The sequence below is a fragment of the Notolepis coatsorum genome (assembly GCF_963971535.1).
Source record: "Notolepis coatsorum genome assembly, chromosome: 2".
NCBI lineage: Eukaryota > Metazoa > Chordata > Actinopteri > Aulopiformes > Paralepididae > Notolepis > Notolepis coatsorum.
This window is the reverse complement of record NC_140166.1, coordinates 192931857-192957581: the sequence shown is the minus strand read 5'-3', so window position 1 is coordinate 192957581 and position 25725 is coordinate 192931857. Positions and strand designations below refer to the sequence as shown.

The 25725-nt window shown below is 44.5% G+C and overlaps 1 protein-coding gene across 1 annotated transcript in view; it reads right to left on the bottom strand.

The window, feature by feature from the left end:
* Positions 1 to 376: 376 nt before the first annotated feature.
* Positions 377 to 25725, bottom strand: part of pip5k1ca (phosphatidylinositol-4-phosphate 5-kinase, type I, gamma a) — a 161833-nt gene continuing 136484 nt past the window's right edge. The window contains 1 exon segment of the mRNA XM_084308908.1: positions 377 to 2651. Within this exon segment, the coding sequence (XP_084165034.1) occupies positions 2649 to 2651 (3 nt within the window). The 3' untranslated portion in view covers positions 377 to 2648.

The window sequence follows — 25725 nt, the reverse complement described above, 5'->3', positions numbered from 1 at the left end:
GTGCTATGTATGACTTAGTCCACATTGCAGCCGGCTTGTGGGAGGCAAGAAACAGCGTTCGTGACAGGGGAGGGTTGAATTGGATGATACGAAATTGGGATGGGAGAAAATATAGAAAAATGGGAGAAAAAAGTGGATAAAAAAAAAATAAAAAAATGAAACAAAAAATATTTCCAGTGTCTGTTTCTGACTTGGTGGCAGTGGTTGGTGTGTTTAAATAATTAGTTGTAAACTAGGCCTGCTGCTCTAGTAATAAAATGGTTTAAAATTTTAATTGGTCAGAATATGTACCATGTATGCCCAAACTGCATCATACAGCAATGTGCATGGTCAAATGTCATAGACATAGAACTGCTTTATTTTGTTTTCATTCTGGTCCGAGTCCAAACACACACATACAGCCATCTATTTATCCTCCGGTATAAATAGATGAATATACACAGATATACATAAATACATATTTCTGATATGCATATTCATTTTTAAATCATGCTATGTCTCTGTAAAGGACTCTCTGTTGGGTGAGGGTACACAGTTTGAAAACACAGACAAACACAGCTGAACAGTCGGAAGAACCCCCCACCGATTTGCATGTACAGTAAAATCAACAAATCTTCAGTTTCAGATATTAAGATACAGCTGTAATTTATAGACCATAAATATAGCTGCATCTCATTAAAGACATGAAAGAATATGGTACAGTAATCATGTAGTAGATCATAACCATTTCTTGCCAGCAGCAAAAAATAAAACCAAATAAAAATAATATTCTCCAATTCAAATGGAAAATATATTTATATATCTTTATATATGTATTTATAATTCTATGTACACATTCTCAGGAGCACGACTACCGAAAATAAACATAAATACAACGGCACTAGAGAGGAAAATAATATATAAATGATAGGCCTACATTTAAAATATTTTCAATAAGGCAATAAAAATGAACTGAAAAACTACTGTACAAAATATTGCTGATATGGTCTCCTTGTGATGAACAACAGCAAATGTATTACAACTGGCCACAGACCATCAGGACAAAATTATCCCTATTTTACAATGTGTGACACTTACATACAGTACATACAAACACACAACATACAGACATATTGACCAACTGAAGAAAATAATACCTAGTGATATGCAACAGAGAAAAAGAGGAATAAAACCTTAGTTGAGTCCTATGATGTCTGCCACAGAAAGAATAGCCTACAGTAAACAACTCCTGCTATTGTGATTAATTCACCTATTCATGTCTGATAAATAATGGTAAAATAAAGTGCTGGCTAAAAAAGAAAATCATTGTGAGTTAATTTCTCAGCTAAAAACTAAAAGTATGAATTGTGGACAATAGGTGATATTATTTGGCCTCTAGGACTAATTTAGTCTCAGATCATCTTCTCAACATTCAAACATTCAATCCATTTACAAACTGCCACGTGACCCTAACCTACTAGTCATCATTGTAATGTACTCTGTTCATTCAAATCTACTGACAATACAATGACAATATTGACTGTTAACACTATGATGGATGATCTAAATCGACACACACTTGACTTGTGTTGTTGTGTTGTACACAATTTGTAAGTCGCTTTGGATAAAAGCGTCAGCTAAAATTTGTAAATGACTTGTTGTCCATTTAATGAACTCTGAAGGACGAGAGAAGTTTGGGTTACTTGTTATGTGAAAGGTCAGCAATCACTGATATGTATTTCTCATGACATCAGAACAACTCTGAATCAATATTCTCTCAGAAAGTTATTTGTTTGCATCTGTCCAAAAGTAGTGTAACACTGGAAGACATTGTAATGATGTGAAGACTGCTGTAATGATTGCCAATGTCTATACCTTCCTAGTGTTGCCATTGATGCCATCTACTTAAGGAGGCCAGACTAATGCGTGGGGTGTTTCAGTAAGAGGGTGTAGTGAGAAATGTGGTAATACTGGAATTTGTGACAAATTAAAAACATAAAAAAAAAACAGTAAAATCAGATATTATTCAACAAGCTGTTTGGTATTTAAAATATTGAAACAAAGAAACCAACAACGTTTTAGCTTGAAAGAGCTCCCTCTAGTACCACAGATGACAAAGATCATGGCAAAATGCAAACAAATAGACAAACAAAATAAATACATATGTTCACACAGTAGTAAAAATGGCAGAAAAGTGCCCAAATAAAAAAAGAAAAGAAAGAAGTAGAAAAACAAACACAGACAATCACTCAATATAAATAAACAAACAAACATGAAATGAAAGTTTTCATACTTGAGTGTATTAACCAATTGGAATGTGAAGGTGGCAGAGATGTTTTGATGTCTTATTCAGATTGGGGCAAAAACATATAAAACTAAAGGCTTATGTGTCTCTTGTTATTTGTCTAGAGGTGTGTATGTTTGCCTTTTTCTTTTATTTGAGTGAAAAGGGGATGAATGGATGTCAGAGATCACTGATCAGCAGATATCATCACTGTGATCAAGAGAGGTGGTTTCCCACTATAGCCAGTCACTTTATTTGTATTCATGTTCAGAAAAAGACAGGGTTGGACTGGGGATCCTGCTGCCACCCCTGCAAGCCTGGGCACCAGACTGGTGGGACCTCTTCAGTGGAGCATCCTCCACAGCACTCTGATGGAGAAGAAGGTTTACTGTGCAGAGAAAGACAGACAGACAGACGGACAGACGGACAGACGGACAGACAGACAGACAGACAGACAGACAGACAGACAGACAGACAGACAGACAGACAGACAGACAGACAGACAGACAGACAGACAGACAGAGACAGAGAGAGAGAGAGAGAGAGAGAGAGAGAGAGAGAGAGAGAGAGAGAGAGAGAGAGAGAGAGAGAGAGAGGGGCAGCATTTATTAATCATATGCACACTATTTCTTCAGTGACAGCAACAATCTAGACTGTAACTCGTACACATACTCGTCAGGCCAGTGGAGACATGAATTAATACAGCACACTTGTAAAAAGGAATGACAGGGAAATAAGAATGTAAATCCCAACAGACATCTCATGAGCGTTACAAACTGTAGTTCTGTTTCCAACTATAAGAATGATTTTAGATGAGCATAACTATGCTTAGAATTTACAGTTGTTTCTTTGAGGGGGGGAAAGGGCTAACGTTAAGGAGGAGGAACATAAACACATTAGAGTGTATGATCAAGGCTGCTGTGGGATCTGCTGCATTAGCAGACGTGACAAAGTAGCACAGCAGGTTAGCCAACCACAAACCGCTTGAACGATAAACCTCATGGCAAATTCGCATGAAGAAAACAAGCCTAGCTGCATATCCGCATATACATGCCAGTAATGTGAAGTCCCCTTTCTGTGATGAAAGATAAAACAACCAAACCAAACATGACACTGATTGACATATTTATCTGACACTGAGAAATTAGACCCCTCTCAATTTCCCTAAAGCAAAGATAACAAGCCTGTAATGAAATATGGCTGTGCCACGCTAGCAAAGTCTATAATAGAAATGTCATCAGCTGAAGGTTTCATTTACATGTCTACGTGATTTGAATCAATGATGATGACACCTTGGTATCTAATGGTTGAGGGGGGGGGGGGGGGGGGGATTTCAAAGGAATATTCTCTAGATTTAACAGTTCTACATTTCTTAAAAGGGAATAAAACTCAAGATGATCAATCTCGACTATAAATTAATTATTTACTGTATTTACTTTTACTTACGCCTACTACCCCTTCTGGGGGTAGTTCAAACATATTTCCACTGTAGTCCTCATTTAAAAGTCAAGATGAATAGGCAGACATGACAGTGGCACAGTGGCAGGTATCACAGCTTGTATCATAAAACACATACATGTATATATATATATTAAAAAAAAAGAAATACAAATATATAGTGTTTTTTTTATATGAAATGATCTCACAGTTCACATAAATTAAAACTACGTAGTGACCTTCTGAGTAGTGTAAAATGAGTGGTTTACTCTGCAATGTTACACAACATCCATCTCTTTACCTTCAGCTTGAAAGACATCAGGCAGAATTTGCAATTCCAACTCATTCCATTCCCATTATGCAAATGTTTTTCTGCTAGATTTTTTTTTAATCTGTAGAGCCTACACTGGTTGCCCCTGGTGTTATGATTGTGACCATCTCTTTTACAGGTACATATGGAAAGTAATTCCTCAGGTAGATGATGTTATGAATGATTCTGTGAACCGTGCACAATTTGATTTGTGTGACCCTTGCTTCAACAGGGAGCTAGTTAAGTTGTTGAAATTGGCTCCTGCCCACACATGCACAGGGGCACAACCTCAAAACTACCCTGATGAATTTATTTTGGGCCGTTTGTAATCTGTTTTACTTTTACATTTACATTTAGTCATTTAGCTGACGCTTTTATTCAAAGCGACTTACAAGTTCTGTACGACAAGTTATCAGGAAGGGCACACTATCAGCTGAGTAACAATGTTCATCAAAGTGTTGAGTGCTACAGTGTAGGTTAGTATATTAGGACAAGTGCATGACAGTAAGGTTAGTTAGGGTTATTATATTTTCTTTGCAGTAGTAATCCACTATACCACGACGAACTGGCATCATCGAAGTGGCACTGTGCAAGGGAGAATGCCAACATTTTCAGTATATCTGCATCAATTCAATTTACCTTCCTGGCTAATAATTTGGTGCAAGCATTAACCTGCACCAGCATTAACCTGCACCATTATATCTCCACTTAAGTGGCCCTCCAATGAACAGCCTAAATAATTGATGGAGGTCTTTGCAGCCAACTGAGTCCCATTTAATTATATTTGAACGTCCACAACTCTACTAAGTCTTGCTTTTGTCCCAAAGCGTATGGCTTCAGTCTTGCCTAAGTGCAATGGAAAGCTTGTTGTCTGTGAGCCATGGCCTCACATTACTAAGCTCCCTGCTAAGTGTGTTCTCCAATACCAGTTTGTCTTCATGTGAGACGAGTAGAGCCTAGAGACTTGGATTTCTGGTATAGGAGAAGGCAGTTTAGTCACAACCAATCTCAAATCTGTACTGAACATCAGAATTTAGTCTGAAGCTAACAGACCCACATCAAGTTTCCCTCATGAGACACAGTCGTAGAATTTGTTTTACTTTCAATCATAATGCTAGAACTATGTTCAATGAAAGATTGATTGATTGATTGATTGATTGATTGATTGAAACGTTTATTAACAGATTGCAGAATGGGTACAGTACAGTACAGCTCAATACATACAATTGTTAAGGGGATGCAGACCAGAGAAAGACTTTCGTCTTGTTTACATCAGGGTCCCCCATTTTCAATTCATCATATGACATCATATGACATATTATTTATGACATATCTTCAGATCCCCTCTGAAGATTGAACAACATGGTCTCAGTCTAGTCTTGTTCAGGGGGAACCTGGCCGCTGTATGTTTTAGCCTGACGCTTCTCACTTACTGTCTCACTCTCCCCATCGCCATCCGGCGGAGTCTTAGACTCTGAGTAGTGAAGTGGAGAGTACACCCAGGTCGTGTCCTCTGGAGGCTGCATTTACACACCCAGCACAGCAGAGGGAGCCAGAGGGACAGAGGGTAGAGCAGTGGCGCACACAGAGAGAAGCAGCAGGGGCAGGCAGGCCACACAGACGACAGAGGACGGGGACAAGAAAAAAAGAGAGGACAGGAAATGAAGATTAGAGATGCATAAAAGGAGGAAATGCTGCTGAAGGAGACAGACTAGTGAGCTAGAGAACATTTAACCGTAGTCCGTAGGAATGTGAAAGTCTTAGAATAGATGTGTGAATAGAATAGATTATATTATACTAGGCTACTATACGCAGACAACATAATAGACCTACTGTACACAAATATGTGAATGTCTTTGTATCGTGCAAGTGATTGTATCTGAAAAAAGGTTTGTCCTATAACAGATGCACCTCTCAAATTACCATTTTCAAGTAAATATTATGACGGATCTAGCCTGTATGCCTGATTCCATGTAAGTGCTGGCTAATTTGGACTAGCTCCTAGAAAGCAAGGTGGACAGAGAGACAGGAATGACTCTATGCATCAGCCAGAACACAGGGGCAGGAGGAAGAGGAGGAGGGGGAGGTAGTGGTGGTGGTGGCGGCGGCGATAGCAGTTAGTATGGGAAGAAAGCCAAGATGCCAAGACTGCCAACCAAATCACAAGACTGAGAAGGCATCTTTGCGACAAAGTAAAATGCCAGGAACAGACTAGCCAAGACTACTCAAGCATTCATTTCATCATATGGATGAACTAAAGTCAGTGCATTGTGTTGTGAAGGATCAGATTAAACCGAATATATATATTTATTTATGGATATATATTTAATAGTATTTGTATATCGTTTGATATCCCTTGTATATTCCTTGTACATATACACTGAATATCCCTTTAGTCTACTAACAGCCCATAATAGTTTCATTCTCTCATTGGACAAGAACCTGGCGCCAGCAGCCAAGCCCCTTGGTTCAAGTTCAATCGTGCCGACGAACATGTCGTTACAAGCCCGGTTCCGCGTAGGAATACGTCTGGCGAAATACGAATGGTACTATTTGTTCACAGCGCATATATATATGGCGCAAGTAAAGTAGAACTTTCTTTTAGTCCATTAGTCCTTTACCCTCCAACCTAGTAACAGACGTGAAGCCTCACCCACGACCCACGTGTGGTGCAGTATGGCCTACTTGGCCTCAGAATGGCATTGAGACATCGTGTGGATTAATAGTTGAATTGTCATAGTTTGGCACTATACCGTCGAGTGGGACGTATTTCTATTAAGTTAATAATAGTCTATTATGTATGGTGCATCGTTCGGTTAGAGTTATAAAGTGAGCAGTACCCCCATCGTTCCTGGCGTTATCTAGAGTCTTAACCAGGCTGGGCAGACCACGTGTGGTGCTTTCATCCGAGGAGTTCTGGGCCAGGACGAGTGGACCTGTACATTGGATTACTTTACCCAGACGACGGCGAGCCCTACACGGCTTGGATTATCTACTTGCTTTGGGTGCTTTGATTATGCCATGGATAACAGCCAACACTGCTGAGTGTTGGAACTACCCCCCGAGAGGAGTCCAGGTGAGACGGCGCTCTACCCCGAGTGAGGTCGCCTCACGTCTCTTCGTTGTGGACCGGCAGCTACCGTCTACAAGAGGGCCCAGCTGTATTCATCTGTGGACCGAGGTTCTGTGGGCACCGTGTTCAGCACTCTGAATTCTCCCAAGAAATCGTTGGCCAGATGGGATATCGCCGGCGGCTCTCCTAACCCCCCCCCCCCCCTACTGACTTACAACCAGCGGGACCCCCCTTTAGTGTATCCAGCTATAATCATTTAAGTACCATCGCTATAGTTCCCTAAAGAACCAGGTTGTATACTTGCTCCCTGCGTAACCAGAGATTGGACATTCAATGTTGATTTGCCTACGAATACTCATTTGCCTTACAAGTGCATTCAAATCATAAATGTCATTAAGTGAACGTTGTATATACCCTTTGATATATAAAATATTCGATTTATACATTTGTGTGGACTTCGTTTCATCAGGTGGGAAAGTGTTCATCATATCTATATCATGTACTGTGTGGCCAGTAGTTAAAGTACATAAACGGTAGTGGTTTAATGATACCATACTTATCAATACAGTCAGGGAATTGTACCCCTCAGTTACACATTGTGTTTTTAACTCAATGTTGCCCTGCCCCGGCTCTGTAGGAATCCTCCAATAACATCCCTTCCCTTCCCAACAACATGGTGTGTGCTTGTGAAGATGATGATGATGGAGGTGGAGGCACTGTGATATGACAACACAACACAAGCACACATGTATGTTTTATGTATTTGTTGTGTTTGTTTGGTGGATCAGGTCGCTCTTGTAAATAAGACTGTCTCAATGAGATTTTTACCTGTATAAATAAAGTTTTGAAATTAAATGAATACCCACACACACAGCTGACATGCTGTCTAGGGAGACATGTCTCAGGTGGAGAGAGTAAGAGCAACATACATGTATACAAAATGTATATATAAATGTATACAGAGAGCGACTGTGCTGAATGAAGAATCTGAATGTGTTTCTTTAACACCGCTTCTCTCTCTCCACCACAAGGTCTTCTCACAAGTAATTCTCAGATATGACCGACATGTCTTTTGTGATTCAACACGACCACTAACAAACTGTGGAGGATGTCGTGAGATTATGACAACCACCAGAGGCTGCGGTGCCGGGGGACATGGCCACATGTTTTAGGTCAATACCATATTCTTGTTCAAAATTTGCTGTGGAATTGTGATGTGTATCACTGTGGCAACAGCGAAGGCCACCTCACGAGGGATCTGAGACAGGACAACATAATAAACTAGCTAGAAAGCAAGCCTACATACAATGCGACTAATAATCCTTTCAGGTGTACGTACCGTATCTTGGAATTCTAGAACGCCATAGCTTTCGATGACTGGTAACCAGTGTTACATCATTAGAATGTTCAGTTTGCAAAGTTCTATCTCACTAGTGAGATCCCGTGCACCTGAAAGGGTTAAATATATATAAAAACACCCTCGGATGTGATCTAAATGAAGCACAGGTCCTACTAAAAGATTGACTTTAAAAAGCACAAAAAGCTACTGTCTGGGTTGCTGGTTCCCAGCTACATGCACCACTATACACTTTGCTAGCTTCATATCACAACTGGGCAAATTAACATAGACTTTTATTACATGACGGTGCGTCATGTAATAAAATGTTACTTACTCAGAAGCATTTTATATTACCTAAATAACTTCTTAAAATCTTAGTCTTAGAGAGTCTTTTGGTTAATGAGTGCTGCCACGATGAATCGAAAGTGACTTGAAAATAACACATTTTAGTACGTTCTAATCAAGTGTCAGCCCCCAGAAAACAGACATCATTTTGAGAAGTTGGACCATTTCAACAACTTCGGGGTAAGTGACAAATTCTGTAAATGGCCCGGATTTTATGTTTAGGTAATATAAAATGCTTCAGAGTAAGTAAAAGGAAATTAAATTATGTACTGTTACCTAGGAGATCTAAAGTTAATTTCAGTCTATGTTCATTTGCCCGGCTGTGATATGAAGCTAGCAAAGCGTAGTGGTACATGTACAGCCGGAAACCAGCAACCGTCTGGGCTGACTTACTAGGCAGCTGGGCCGGTGATTTCTGCTCCGACAGACAGGAGAGACCACCCAGGTCCTCCCGTCCGCAAACTTTCATATGGACAGAAAGAGGCAGGAAAAGATGGAAAGGTGGAAGGGATACAGGTTTGATGGAGAAACACGAAGAAAGGAAGGGGACAGGGTGCGAGAAGAGAAGGGACGAGGAGGGGAGAGACGGAAAATGATGACGTTGACAACGCAGGACGAGAGATGTATACAGGAGAGGTCTCAAAGGGTGAGAACACGGGACGAGAGACAGGAGAGGTCTCAAAGGGTGAGAACACGGGATGAGATGTATACAGGAGAGGTCTCAAAAGGAGAGAACACGGGACGAGAGATGTATACAGGAGAGGTCTCAAAGGGTGAGAACACGGGATGAGAGATGTATACAGGAGAGGTCTCAAAAGGAGAGAACACGGGACGAGATGTATACAGGAGAGGTCTCAAAGGGAGAGAACATAGGAGGCTGCTGTTTCCGAATGTGACGGTTTCAGAACGATGACATGGAGGATGAGTGAGTCAGTGTGGTGATGAAGAGGCTAAAGGAACACACCAACATTTTGGGAAATTAGTAGGGATGTCCGATATTATCGGCCTACCGATATTATCAGCCAATATCGGCATTAAAATGTGATATCGGAAAATATCGGTATTGGTTTTCAAAGAATTTAATTTAAATTTCTTTTTTTTACATTTCTATAACCTTTATTTACCCAGGCAAGCAAGTAAGAACAAATTCTGATTTTATTTATTGTCAAAAGTATGCATAATGTTGTGTTAATTCCACAACAAGAGATATGTAATGTTAATTACCTGAAATTATTCCATTTTTTGGGGGGGGAAACCCTGCATATATCGGTATTGGTTGATATCAGTTGATATCGGTATCGGAAATTAAGAGTTGGACAATATCGGTATATCGGTATCGGTAAAAAAGCCAATATCGAGCATCCCTAGAAATTAGCTTACCGTCTTCTCCAGAGAGAGAGAGACAAAAAGATAGATACGAGTTTCCTCTCCGTGTGTTCAGTAGAAAGCTATCTGGCTGCATGTTAGCCTAGCTTAGCACAATGAATGGAAGTGGACATGTACGGGTAGCCTACGCATTGTCCATCTAACACCTCTCCCGAAGGCTACCCGTACATGTCCGCTTCCATTCATTGTGCTAAGCTAGGCTAACCATGCAGCCAGATAGCTTTCTACTGAATGCACAGAGAGGAAACTGGTATCTATCTTCTTGTCTCTCTCTGGAGAAGACGATAAGCTAATTCCCCAAAATGGTGGCGTATTCCTTTAAGTCACTCTCTTTTCCCTTCACTCACTCCCTCCCTCTCCTGTCTTCAATCCTCTACTGTCCCATGTCACCACCTCAATTATGGTTTGTGGAGATACTGGAGAGAAGAAAGGGGCACAGTGAGTGTAATGATGAGTGGGAGGTGCAGGGGAGATGCAAGGAAGTGAAAAAGAGAGAAGCGAGAAAGTGAAATAGAGAGAAGCGAGAAAGTGAAACAGAGAGAAGCGAGAAAGTGAAAGAGAGGGGGCGGGGTGGTGGAAGAAGAGAAAGAATCAAAGGTGAGTGAGAGTCAATGGAAGAGCAGAGAAGAGATGGAGGAGGAGGACAGATAGAGTGAGAGAGATGAGGTAGAGGAGAGAGGGGGAATAATGAAAAGGGACAGTGGACACGGTTGCTGGCAGTGGCTGAATCATTCAGACTCCCCTTTAGGAGGAACGTGTGGAACTGGGTGAAGTGAAGAAGATCGTTGCTTCAACTGTGGCATAAATGATCCACTCCCCCCTAAAACAATCTCACAGTCATGTTCCAACCCTCCTCCCATTCACCTTTTATCTCTCACCTGATACCCCCCCCCCTTTCTAACTCACCCTCCCCCCTCCTGGCCCCCTCCAATCCAATACCTGGACCGTCCTATCCGGAATCCCTTTCTCTCCACTATAAACACCTATGTCTTACTGGATTCTAGGAGCTCTTGGGAGGGATACTAGGCCTTGTCACTCCTAGTCATCCAGCAATAACTATTTGTACTTTGATACTCTGTTTGAGCTAAATAAAGTTGTGATCTACATCTGACATCCTTACTTGTGGTAAATTCCTCAACATAACCGTCTCAGCTCTGCCTTCAACAATCTCCTCACAGCTCGTCTCACTGCTAAACGATGCTCCCTGGGGAGAGAGGCACGGTATCCCAAGCACCTGCTGCTCTCTCTACTGCTCTCTGTCGGCTGGATCACAATTCACTCAAATCTATATGAACTCAAGAGACATCCTGCCTTTTCCCCCTGCATTTGCACTTGTATTTAAATCGTTGTAACCGGCAGCCCTTTGGCCTCAACTGTATGCTAATGAAATTGAACCCTTTCACTACCACACTATAATGGTTAATGCTTTCACTACCACACTACAGAAGGTTAACCTTTCACTATCACACTACAGAAGGTTAACCTTTCACTACCACACTACAGACGGTTAACTAAATAAATAGCAGATTTATTTTGCACATCTCACACACATCCAAACTTGAAACAGTTTTGCACACATTAATTTAATTAGACAGTTATTGAAAGTAAATTAGTTTGAATATGGCCACCAGTGCTGTCATCAGGGAAATTTAATCCTTGTGTTGTGTTAATTACAGCTCAATTAAATGATGTAGATGAAAAATACCAATACCTTGTCTTATAGGGACTGCTACCTTATCATTTCATTGAGCTGTAATTAACACATCACAAGGATTCAATGTCCCTGATGACATCACTGGTGGCCATATTCAAACTAATTTACTTTCAATAACTGTCAAACTAAATCGTTTTTTATATGCCCTGAAGATAACTGAACTGAAATGCGTAGGCGCTAAGCCCATTTATCAAAGGGTTTTACATTTTTACAAAGCAGTGTGCATTGGTATATCTTGGGACTTATTGATCACAAAGCAAAGTACAAGTTTAACCTCTCTCTCTGTTCTGGCCTCATGATCTGCCAGTGGCTCTAAAAAGCACCAGTTTTGATACCTGCATTTGTGAAACAGCTCAGTCAATCCATTGGCATTTGCATTCTCTATAAAGGTCATTTGTCATCTGATCTCTGTATTCCAGCACATTGCTTTTGAAATTACTATGAGGTTAAAGTGCAGACTTTCAGCTTTGAATCTGAGGGTGTTTACATTCATATCAGGTGAACTGTGTGGGAAGTGTAGTTGTGATTGGAGGATCAAAAAGAAAAGAGGGTGGGGCTTGAGATGTCGGTCAATTGCTTGTTCAACCACATTAGTGACCGACCCAGCACATGAAGTGAGACCATGCAACACACACACGTTAGAGACAGAGGTTGTGAGGTTCAGCGTTACACCAGACCCTGGGGCTTGTTCATTTTTCAGTGTGTGGGTTTTTGCCGGTGAATGGACCGCTGACCAAACACACAGACCACTTATTTTCATTTGGCCCCCTAGAAACCACACCAGTCTGGGCACGGCCTGTGGCGCCTGGCCTGCTGTGTGGCTCTGTTTTGAGAAATGTGCACCGTGTGTGGATTCTCAGCAGGCAAAACAGACCCTCTCTGCTGCGATGCACATAATGATCTCCACATAAACCGGGCTTGAGATGGAGTGGGCCAGGTGAGACGGCCATTAACCATTTCACTACCACACTACAGACGGTTAACCGTCTGTAGTGAAAGGGTTAACCGCCTGTAGTTTTTTTTTTTTTTTACTTTATTTTTTAGCGTTTATCGCTTTTCTGGTCAAGCATGACCGATAGATACAGGGTGAAAAGGGATATAGAGCAGGGGAAGACATTCTGATAAATGACGGCGGGTCCGGGAATCGAACTCGAGTCCACCAGATCCGTGACGCAGCACGGTTTTCCCCGACGCAGAAATAGCGCCGAGATATGCGGTGAGCTACTGGAGCTCCCTCCCTGTAGTTTCTTTATTAGTTGTCATAGTAAGAAAAATACAGAATACTTTTCCATGAAATGCTTTTTTCTGTATGAGCTCCTGGGGAGTGAGTGTGCTAGATAAAAAATAGATACAAAATATAAAATATAAAGTCAAAAGTACGTAAACAAAAAGTGTTCAGTCAATATACATATATACAATATACAATACAGAGTAAAAAAAATAGTAACAGTGAGTTACAGTACAATACAGTATACAGTACAATGCAGAAATGGGATGAGGTACAACTTAAGGTAAGGTGCAATGAGGTATGAGTTGTAGTGCAAATCTCTTTACCAATAAATATAAAGTGTGTTAAAGTGTCTAAAGTGAGTAAAGTGGGTGTTACGGTGCGTGTTTATTTAAAGTGAGTGTGTACGTGTGGATGTGTGTGCTGTGAGTGTAGTTGATGTTTTGTTACATAGTGTTATTGTCGTTGAGCATCCTGATGGCCTGGGGATAGAAGCTCCTTCTGAGTCTCTCTGTACTGGCCATGAGACTCCGGTATCGCTTGCCTGACCGCAGCAGTTCAAAGAGGCAGTCGTTTGGGTGGCTAGAGTCTTTGATTAGTCTCTTAGCCTTGCCCCTGCAACGCTTTTTGTTAATGTCTTGGAGAGTGGGAAGCCCACCTCCAATTGTGCATTCCGCTGAACGGGCCACTCTCTGTAGTCTGCTATGGTCTTGTGCGGTGCTATTCCCAAACCAGGAGGTGATGTTACCAGTCAGGATGCTCTCTATTGTGCATATTGAGTAGAAGTTCTTTTTTTTTTATAAATGTTTTTATTTTGTTTTCTTTTCAGACATAGAACAGCACAGTACAGTACAATAACCATAATAATGACAATGATATTAACACTTTGACTGCCAGGGGGCGTCTTTAGACGTCTTTGCTGGCCATGCTAAAGTTGCCGGGGGACGCTGTACGTCGTCTTTATATCAATATTTCAAAAATCTGCGATCGGATTCATAATGTCCCTCCGCTGGCCTGAGATTCACCAGCAGGACCCACTGAGCTCTCTGGCGGTTCAGGAGCGCCATCTGGTGGCCGATCGGCGCAAGCGCTTAACAGGAAGCGCACTAGAGGTTTTGCTAGACGTCCGTATTGCTTCCGGCCACTCGGTACATGACCCGTGACTCTAGCTCGTCACTCTACATAGCGATCGATTGCCAATAACTCGATAAACAACATGATTTGGACGTATATACCATTATACAAGCTGGAGATGGACCGGGTAATAATATATCCCATAATGATAAAATTTCTACTCGACGATGATCGCCCAACGGCGCGCGGAGACTGGGGTGAGTTTCAGCGTGTAACGTTACCGTCTTCGATAATAACTGATATTATCAACATTTGACCCACATTAGATGATTGGTATAACGCTGCCCACGGAATTATAAACGCCCCCTCGCCCATCCGGTCAACATCAGATGACGTGTAGTAACTTCTAGAAGTACGTCTAGTTGGAATTTTTTATATCGCGCTGATTGCCATCAAACTGTATTTCATCATCAATATAATGCATTTGGGGCTATATATCACGTTCTGGAGAAAGCTGCAGAAAGAGATGAAAACATACTTATACATTAGACCATACTTTACTATGAATATGTGAATGAAAAAGTTTAACGTTGCTACACAATGAACAATACATATAGGACTTTGAATGGGCCCTAATAATGGCAATGTAGCAATAGAATTTAAAAAGTTATAGCCCTGCAAAGAAGGGGACTTTCTCCATAGACAAATAGCGCTGGCAATCTATGGTATATCATTAATTTAACCTTAGGCAACCAAAGTGTTAATAATATCGACGATACCAACACTGACCATAACAGGAGTAACAATGACAATGAACATAATAGAAAAGGGGACATGGACCATACATACATCTTAATACAAACTTGACAAGACACAGACAAAATAAAAAATTAAATAAAAATAAACATGGCTCAGGTACAAGCGGTCAAAAACAAGTACGGTATAATGGGAGTGGCCTTTAAGGAGTCAGCTCCCAGCCAGTGTTAGGACCATTAGACAAAGATAGACTGTGTGTGTGTACGGAGTGTATGAGTGTGTGTATTTTGTGGATGCGTGTTTTACCTATGTGTGTGTGTATTACCTATGTGTGCTTTATATATATGTGTTCTAGTTCTACCCATGTGTGTGTGTGCATTACCTATGTGTGTGTTTTATGTGTGAATGTTTAATATACCTGTGTATTTTACGTGTGCATGTTTCATGTGTGAGTGATGTGTGTTCTATGTGTGTGCATGCGTATATGTGTGGTGTGAGCGTGTGTATGTGTGCGTGTATATGTAAGCACCTTTACAGTAATTACGGTTCCCTCAGCAACGATACCAGCACAATCAGATGAAAACAAGGCAGCATTGGTCTATAGGGGGGCTATGGGTAATGGGGAAACCCACAGAGTACAGTGGCAGACAGTGCAGGTCCGATATGAGACAGATAAGGGTCCCATATTTCATAGAAAGTGTCTAGTTTAGAGTGTAACATGCACGTGATGTATTCATAGGGAATGCAGTCCATAATAATATTGTGCCATGATCTCTTTGATGGGGCCTCGTCCTTGATCCAGAATAAAATAATGTTTTTCCTAGCAGCAAATGTCAACAAATTGAACAGTCTCCTATGTTTGAAGTTGGCAATATGAATATCTGGGAGGCCTAGTAAGAGGCACAGGGGGTCTAGTTCTATGGGGATCTGGAATATTTCAGACAATTCTTCTATAATGTCGAACCAGTAGCTCTGGAGCTTTACACAGGACCAAAAGCAGTGGACGTGGTTTCCTATCTCTATCTTGCATTTAAAGCAGAGTGGGGATGCGTTGGGATCCATTTTACTTTTAAGGGCAGGGGTTATATGAATGCGGTGTAATATTCTGAATTGAATAGACTTGGTGCGGTTGCAAACCGAGATATTTTTTGCTTATGTCCATGCATCCTGCCAGTCCTCGTCCGTAATCTCTGTGTCTAAATCTTTTCCCCAGGACTGTTTAGTGACAAGGGAAGATAAAGATGAATTAAGGTTTAGAGTACTATAGAAAATAGATATTTGTCTTTTAGAAATCTGCATGGAGAGGGCTTTCTCCACCTCTCCATGGACACAGTGAGGAGGTGTCCTTGGTGATAAACTGCCTAATTTGTAAATATTTAAAAAATTCCGTTTTCAATAACGCTGCTGCAACTGTAAAAAGGACATTAGGGTCTGGCCCTCAAACAGGTTACCAAGATTGGTTATGCCCTGCGTATGCCAGATATTGAAGCCGCCGCCGATTTGGTCCGGCTTAAAGTCAGGATTGCCTACGACCGGGGGAAGAGGAGAGGTCAGATTAGCTCGGCCCTCCACCTTACGGACGGTCTTCCAGGCCTTGACGGAGCATAGCGTGATGGGGTTAGAGCATAGTTTCCTAACAGATTTAAAGTATTTGATAAATAGTAGGTTCCACAGGGGGGACTTAGATTGCGAGGATTCAATGTCTAGCCAGATTGATAGTGGGTCTAATTTGAACCAACCGACAAGTACCCTAAGGTGTGCTGCTAGTTGGTAATGTCTTATATTAGGTAGGTCTAGACCCCATCATCACCATCCATCTGTAATTTGGCCATTTTCAGACGCGGTTTCTTCCCATTCCAAATGAATGAGCTTAGCCAGCCTTCTAGCACCTTGATAACCTTATTTGTCAGCAGCATTGGAATCATTTGGAGAGGGTATAATAGTCTGGGGAGTACGTTCATTTTGACGAGGGCTATCCTACCTAGCCAGGAGATTAGTAAAGGGGCCCATCTAACTAAGTCTGCCCTTATGGTGTCTAAGAGAGGGGGAAAGTTGGCCTTAAACAACGTATCGTAGGTGGGTGTCACAAACACTCCCAAATAAACTAAGCCGGAGGGCGACCACCGAAATGGGAAGGGCTCTGGCAGGATCGGGATGGACTTAAGTGTCCCAAGTGGCATTGCTTCGGATTTGGAGAAGTTAATTTTGTACCCCGAGAAGGTTCCAAATGTGGAAATCATGCGGGTTAGACATGGAATGGAAGAGTCAGGTTTAGATATAAAGATCAGTACGTCGTCCGCGTAAAGAGTGATTTTGTGCTCCCTCTCGCACAATACCCGAGATCGCGGCTGACTGCCTTATGGCCTGAGCGAGTGGTTCTATGGCTATGTCAAATAGTAAAGAGCTAAGAGGGTCCCCCTGGGGGTTCCCCCGTTGTCGGGGAAAGTTGTTAGACCTAAGCCCGTTAGTCAGGACCGCCGCCATCCGTGAGTTGTAAAGAACCTTGATCCAGTCAATAAGTGTTTCCTAGGCCAAATTCGGCAAGGGTTAGAAATAAATACGGCCATTCTACACGGTTGAATGCTTTCTCCGCATCAAGAGACAGAACCACCGCAGGGTGGTCCATCTCACAAGTCATTTGGATAATATTAAGGAGCCGTCTCATGTTGTCGGTAGAGTTCCTACCCTTAATAAAACCAGTCTGATCTTCGTTAATAATGAAAGGGAGCTCTTTTTCTAGGCGCATGGACAGGATCTTGGAGAGCAATTTTTTGTCAGAAATGAGTAGGGCTATAGGCCTATAGGAGGCGCACTTATCAGGGCATTTACCCCTTTTAAGGAGAAGGCAAATATTGGGACTTGGGTAATATTCCAACCTCAGAGGAGTGATTAAGCATTGCCAACAGGGGATCCAAGAGAATATGACCGAATTCCTTATAGAATTCGCATCCGAAACCGTCCGGACCCGGAGCCTTACCAGATGGCATACCCTTAAGGGCACACAGAGCTTCTTCCTTCGTAATTGGGGCGTTAAGGAGCAAGTTCTGAGCTTTTGATACCTTAGGGAGGTGCAAGTCAAAAGGAGTGCATGTCAGAGAGAGCACCATCGGGTCGCTCACTCCTATAGAGTTGGGCATAGAAAGAGGCAAACTCTTTATTAATAGTTTTAGACCTGACCCCGTTTGAGTCCGAGATTGAGGCTATTATTTGGGTGTCAGTCCTCTTTTTTGCCAAGTTGGCTAGGCATCTGCCAGGCTTGTCACTGTGTTTGTACATTCTCTGTCTGGCAAATTTAAGCAAGTATTCGGAGTCTTGGATCAAAAGAGTATTTAACGCAGTTCTGGTGGCCGTCAGCTCTATAAGCACAGCCGGGGCTGGGTTTGAAACATGTTGGTTCTTAAGGTCGGCTAGCTTGGATTCGAGAAGTTTGCATTGTTCATTTTTCTTGCGTTTCTTGGATGATACGTAAGACATAATCAGTCTGCGAGAAAATACCATAGATGTTTCCCAAAGCAGAGACAGGTTATCCGTAGAGTGTGAGTTAATTGAGTAGAACATTTTAAATTCCGATTCGAAATAGGAGACAAACCTATCATCCCTAATGAGGGATGGGTTTAGACGCCAACATCTCGATAGTGCCCTCTCTTCTGACAAGGAATAGACCAGATATATAGGGGCGTGATCAGATAAGACAATACTTCCGATAGTACAGGACGAAACCAGAAACAGCTTGGAGGAAGGAATGAAAAAAAGAGTATATTCTACTGTTGCTGTTATGTGGGCCTCTAAAAAAGGTGAACTTCAATTCGGAGGGGCAAAGGGTTCTCCAGACATCTGAGAGTCCAATGTCTGTACATAAGGAGGAGAGCATCTTTGCTTGCCTAGAGGGGGGAGCCGAACTGGGTAGGAGTTTGTCGAGAGACGGTATAAGGTGACAGTTAAAGTCTCCGGCCACAAGGGCATTCTCAGAGGCCAGGCCAGTAAATTCAGTAAATACTTTGGATAGAAAGTCAGGGGAGTAGCCTGGGGGACAGTATACATTCATAAATGTCATTTCTTTACCCTTAAGAACCCCTTTGATAATCACATAGCGGCCTTGGCTATCTACAGAGGAAGTAATGAGTCTAAAGGGGAGATTTGTATTAATCAGTATGGCCACTCCCCTACTAAATGTAGAATAGTTTGTGGCAAAGACCTGTCCCACCCAACTCCTTTGGAGTTTAGCGGCGTTGTTGGGTCCCATATGGGTTTCCTGTAATAAAGCAATAGAAACATTCTCCTTCTTTAAAAAAGTCAGAATCGCCTTCCTCTTCGCTAGTTTCTGAAGACCTCGAACATTCCCTCTTTGCGCTCTTTGCGCCGCCCCTGTGCCTCAAATAGATCCGCTATCAGCTCTATCTTTAATCTTTCAAAATGTTCAGTTGCTATCGCTATCAGCTCTATCTTACATTTTTCAAAAAGTTCAGTTGCTATCGCATGCACTCATCTGTGTTTCACTACACACATGAGTGCATGCTTACCAACTGTTCGCCTGTTTTTACTGCAACACTACTATCACGACATCTAAGAAGGGAGATCCCCCCTTGAATGGCCCTTCTAAGGTTTCTCTCCTCCACATTGCCTGTGGTGCATTTTTTTCCTATTGCTAGGTTTTAGTGAGTTTTTCCTTACCTTCGCGTGGGGTATGTCTGGGAGTGTTGCATTTATTTAGCATTTATTTAATATTTTTTTTACCTTATGGTGTTCTTGTTTTGTTCTTGACTTATTGTGATGTTTCTTCTTGACTTGTTTAAAGAAGACGTGTACGGCCCATGGGGACATTAACGTGTGTTGTCGGGCCTTACAAATAAATTAGATTTAGATTTGATTTGATTCCAGGAGCAGAGCTTAAAGCTCTCAGAGTTAGCCATAGCCATAGAATATTAGGGTGTGTGTAGACAGAGCAGACCTAGAAAGGCCTGTGGGCACGTCAGATTCACTTATTTTAAACACTAAGCACATGTACCTTGAGCTATACATAAAACAAACATTAATAACATTAAAAACATATAGAGGTGTGGAACCAGTGGGCTTTTCCCCAACATCGCAGAGACTTACCAACATTTCCAAAACCTTCAAACCTACCATTCGTAGGGCGGCTACGTGGTGCAGTGGGCAAGGCGCTCACCACGAATACTGGAGACGCTGGGTTCGCCTGTTCGAGCCCAGCGCTCCACATTGCTTTCAGTTTAGCTGGTCGTCCGTACTAATACACATTGGCAGTATTAGGGGGTGGGAAACTGATGGGTGGGGATCGGGCGTTATGGACAGCGACTCCTACAGGTCGGTTGGTGCGCCTGCGCAGTAGAATCAGGAAGCGATGGGGGCGGCACCCCTCCAAAGAGCAGACCCCTGACGCTGAAAGATCGCGCCGCGCAGGTGGAAAGATGCGACTGCTGTTACCTCGAGTATCGGAGGAGACTCGTGCTATATATGACTTAGTCCACATTGCAGCCGGCTTGTGGGAGGCAAGAAACAGCGTTCGAGACAGGCGAGGGTTGAATTGGATGATACGAAATTGGGATGGGAGAAAAATAGAAAATGGGAGAAAAAGTGGATTAAAAAAACAATCTCTCAGTGGCTGTCTGCCACACTCCCAAATACACAAAAGTGCCTCAAAGTGTAGAGTAAACAAGAAAATTCAAATTGAACCATATAAGATATTAGTAAGGTCAATGACTGAAGCCCAGAACAGGAACAGTGGTAAAAAAAAGGGGGGGGGGGGGGGGTTGTATCTTTCATGCATGTTGCAACCGAACAGGTGTGGAGTACATCCACCAGACCGGGAGGGGCGATACTTTGTCCGTAGGTCTGTTACTTCCCATGGTCCGTTCAGAGTAGAGGTGACGTAGTGATTTGCTGGTGCGATTAGGCCTCCACGCCAGAGGAGGGCGCTGTGCAGGGGGCCGTCTGCCACCCCAGCGGGCATCTGTCGACAACCGATAGTGACGGGTGCTATGCGGGTGGCTAGCTGTATGTAGCCGACATGGCCCGGCTGGCGCAGCCACGACACCCCAGTTTATTAAATGTGCAAGCAACAGTAAACACATCCCGGTGGCAATGTACCAAAACACAGCGGAATGCTGGTGTAGCGCGTAAAAGTTATAAGCGTGGTAGAAATATCCGAAACAAAGATAGGTCCTGTTTCTTCCGAAACGGAACGCTAGCGCTTAGCGCCCCATCCCGTGGCACGTGCTATAAACATGCAACAGTACAAAAGTCATATACAGCAGGATTGTCCCCCCCCCCACCCCTTATGTCAGATATAGAAAAAAGAGATAAACTTCCAGGCGAGGCCTAACGTCAAGTAATCATCCATAACTACATATGCAATAAAATATTAGATGCCACACCGCTCTGGTGATAGCCATATGCTAACAGCCCAGAATCATGTTACTACCGCGTCTGGATCTGGTGAGGCCTGTGTCGGGGCCTCTATGGGCCGGGACTTCAGGAAGTCCACGGCGTCCTTGGGTGACGATAGATGTATCCTCGTGCCATCCTTGGTCCTGACGACGAGTTTTGCAGGGAACTGGAGCGATGGTTTAAATCCTCGTTGGTACAGGGGCCCCATTGTTACGTTCTGGACACCGACCTCGGTCGGTGACCACCCACTTTCCTGGCATATGTCACTGGGCTTGTCACCTGTCATTTCCCTGTCAATTAGTGCTGTCACTTAGGGGTGGTTCCTGATTGGCTGTCACGGGTGTGTGTGTGGAATGTTGGTATTTTGTCTCTATGTAACATACCTCTCTTCTGCTTGTCCATTGTCAGGTCTTCACTAATTGCGTTCGGGGATAACGCGGACGGTTCTACTCTGGACCTCCAATAAGCTCCCATTTACCTTATTTTCCACTTGTGCTATTAGCACTTGTTCTCTCTTAGAATTTACTCTGTGTTCTTACTATTAAAGTCGAACCTGTTCAAGAGTAAACACTCTCTGTCTCTGTGATTGCCTTCACCCATTGGAATTCACCTACCTGCATTCTGACAGAAGACCTGACCATCAGAATTCCATGGAGGCCATCATGGAGATGCTCCGGACGCAGGGAGCAGCCCAGACACGGATGGAGGAACATCAGCAGCTGGTCAGCGCCGAGTTAATCCGACTCAATGGGGTCGTCGGATCATCCCAAGCGGTGGCGCAGTCGGCGTTGGCCACAGCCCGACAAGCCCAAGAAGGAGTGGCTGGTGTTCAGTCGGCGGCGGGAGAAGCAGCGCTCCACGCAGAGGAGAGTCGGGGGGTGTTCGGGGTCCAGGAGCGGTCCCGCGAACCACATCTGCAGGCGCCCGCTCGCTATGACGGATCACCGGATGGTTGTCGGGAATTCATCACCCAGTGTCTACTCGTTTTCCGGCTGCAACCACGATCATTTCCATCGGAGACAGCGCAGGTAGCGTATATTATCACACTGCTCACCGGTCAAGCTCTCTCCTGGGCTACGGCGGAATTAGAGGCAGGGGCGATAATCTGCGACAGTCTGGACGCCTTTACCCGGGAATTGAGAAGAGTATTCGATACTTCCCGGGTACTCTCGATCTTCGAGGCTGGTGGTCGTCTTCTCGACTGCCGGCAGGGCCTCCGCACGGTCGCAGCTTATGCTATCAATTTTCGTATCTTGGCTCGGGAGACAGCTTGGGCGGAGAACGTCTGCGTGGTTCTGTTCGTCAGGGGACTCTCAGCGCGGATGCGAGATGCGCTCTCCGCGCGTGAGATCCCCGAGCAGCTGGAAGTGCTGATCAACACCACCATCAAGATGGATAATCGGCACCGGGAGAGGGAGAAGGAGCATGTCAACAACACCCAGGCCCAGGTATGTTTTCCTTCTTCTCCTGGTGTTGATAATTCCATGCATTACACGAGTGGGCCACTGGGTGATGAATCCATGCAGCTTGGAGCGCTGTCGCTCTCGGACGACAAGAGGCAGCGCTTCATCAAAGAGCGACGCTGCTTCCGGTGCGGCCGCACCGGTCACCGCTTCGGCAGCTGTCGGGTCCAGGCTGTATCGGCTCGGCGCCAATCGGGGATGGAAGGTGCGCCGTCGGGCTTCGAAAAAGCGCCAGCAGGTGGGCTCATTCCTGCCAAAACCACGGATTCTCGTAAATTTTTTGAGGTGGCGATCAACTGTGGGGGTGACATTAGGGGAACTAAGGCTCTCATTGACTCAGGGGCGGCGGGCAATTTTATTCACGTGGGATTGGTGAAGGAGTGGGGAACCCCAGTGGAGGATTTAGGGGTTCCCTTACCAGTTTATGCCCTGGACGGTCGGCCTCTGGGCAGTGGGAGCGTCACCCAGCGCACAGTTCCCTTACACATCCGGGTGGAGGGTGGGGAGTGGGAATGGGTTACATTTTCTGTCATCTTTTCCCCCTATTCTGTCATGGTGTTGGGTCATCCCTGGTTGTCGTCATGTGTTCGTGTCATTAATTGGAGCACGGGCGAACTCTCAACGGCGGCCGACGTCAAGTCGATCGTCAGCGGGAGTTTGCCCAAACCCTTGTTTCCCCCCCCCTCTTCTCTTTTGTCTCCTCCCTCTTTCTCCAGGATGGTGGGGAGCGTGGCAGATTCTGATCTACCCTCTAATCCCGATTTAATAGGGGTGCCTGAGATCTATTGGGACCTGGCGGACGTTTTTAGCAAGACGCGTGCTAAAGCACTTCCGCCTCATAGATCATACGACTGTCCCATTAATCTTCTACCCGGTACCTCCCCGCCTCGCGGGCGAATGTTCTCTCTCTCACGCCCCGAAACCTTGGCCATGAACACCTACATAGAGGAGGCATTGCTTGCGGGGCACATACGCCCTTCCACTTCCCCTGCCGGCGCTGGCTTCTTCTTTGTTGATAAAAAGGATGGGGATCAGCGCCCATGCATTGATTATAGGGGATTGAATGACGTTTCCATCAAGAACCGATATCCTTTACCCCTCATGGACACGGCCTTTGAGTGCTTACAGGGGGCACAGGTCTTTTCTAAACTTGACTTACGTAATGCATACAACCTGGTCAGGATTAGAGAGGGAGACGAGTGGAAGACTGCATTTAACACACCCAATGGGCACTATGAGTATTTGGTCATGCCCTTTGGTTTGGCTAATGCTCCGGCAGTCTTCCAAGCCCTGGTTAACGACGTGCTGCGAGACTTGATTGGGGTGTCGGTGTTTGTCTACTTAGATGATATCCTGATTTTTTCTCGCGATATGGTGCAACACCAAATGCACGTTTGGGAGGTGCTAGACCGTCTCCTCAAGCATCAACTATTCGTTAAGGCTGAGAAGTGTGTGTTTCACACGGACACCGTGTCCTTCCTGGGCTTTGTGTTGACGAAGGGCGATCTGCGCATGGATCCAGCCAAGGTGAGTGCAGTTTTGGACTGGCCACGGCCTTCGTCGCTCAAGGGGTTACAACGGTTTTTGGGCTTTGCAAATTTTTACAGGCGCTTTATTCGCAATTTTAGCGCCTTAGCCAATCCCTTAACAACTCTCACTAAGGCCTCTCTCCCTGGCTTTGAATGGTCGCCTAGGGCTGAGTCGGCCTTCTGCGATCTTAAACGTCGTTTTACATCCGCTCCTGTATTGATCCGCCATGACGCGGAGGTTCCGTTCATTGTGGAGGTGGATGCCTCTGACGTCGCGGTGGGGGGGGGTGCTCTCTCAGAGATGCTTAAAGGATGGGAAAGTGCACCCGTGTGCTTTTTTTCTCGCCGTCTGTCACCAGCCGAGCGTAATTACGACGTGGGTAATCGGGAGTTATTGGCGATCAAATTGGCACTGGAGGAGTGGAGACATTGGTTGGAGGGGGCGGCACATCCTTTCATTATTTGGACTGATCATAAGAACTTGGCTTACATCCAAGGGGCTAAACGCCTTAACGCTCGCCAGGCCAGGTGGACGTTGTTCTTCACACGATTTCGATATACCATCTCCTATAGACCCGGCTCCAAGAATATCAAACCTGACGCGTTGTCGCGCCAGTTTGATCTTCCTGGGCGGGAGGAGCAGCCCCATCCCATTATTCCACCGGCCTTGATTTTGGCACCCGTGTCTTGGGGCATAGAGAAGGTGGTAAGGTCGGCGCTAACGCGGGAGCCCGATCCTGGTGGGGGTCCTCCGGGACGGTCGTATGTTCCCAAGGTGGCGCGCTCACGCTTGCTACAGTGGGCACATGCGTCATCCCTCACCAGCCACCCAAGGGCAACCAGGACCCTGGAATTTATCCGTAGGAGGTTCTGGTGGCCGACAGTGGAGGGGGATACGCGTTCCTTTGTGGCGGCCTGTCCGGTGTGCGCACGTAGTAAGACCTCTCGACGGGCACCGGCGGGTCTCCTCCGACCACTTCCTATTCCTAAACGACCCTGGTCACACATATCTCTGGACTTTATTTCTGGTCTTCCCCTTTCGGACGGATTCACCACCATCTTGGTGGTGGTGGATCGGTTCTCTAAGGCGGCTCACTTTGTCCCTCTCCCCAAGCTTCCTTCGGCCCGGGAGACTGCTGATTTAATTATACAGCATGTCTTTCGGGTCCACGGGCTGCCAGTAGATATCGTGTCGGACCGGGGTCCTCAGTTCGCCTCCAGGTTCTGGAAGGCGTTTGCCGCCGGCCTCGGCGCCTCTGTCAGTCTGTCGTCTGGGTTCCATCCACAGTCGAACGGGCAGACGGAGAGGGTCAACCAGGATTTGGAGGGGGTCTTGAGATGTTATGTTGCCGGTAGTCCGGCAACGTGGAGTAGGAGGTTGGCTTGGGCTGAGTACGCGCATA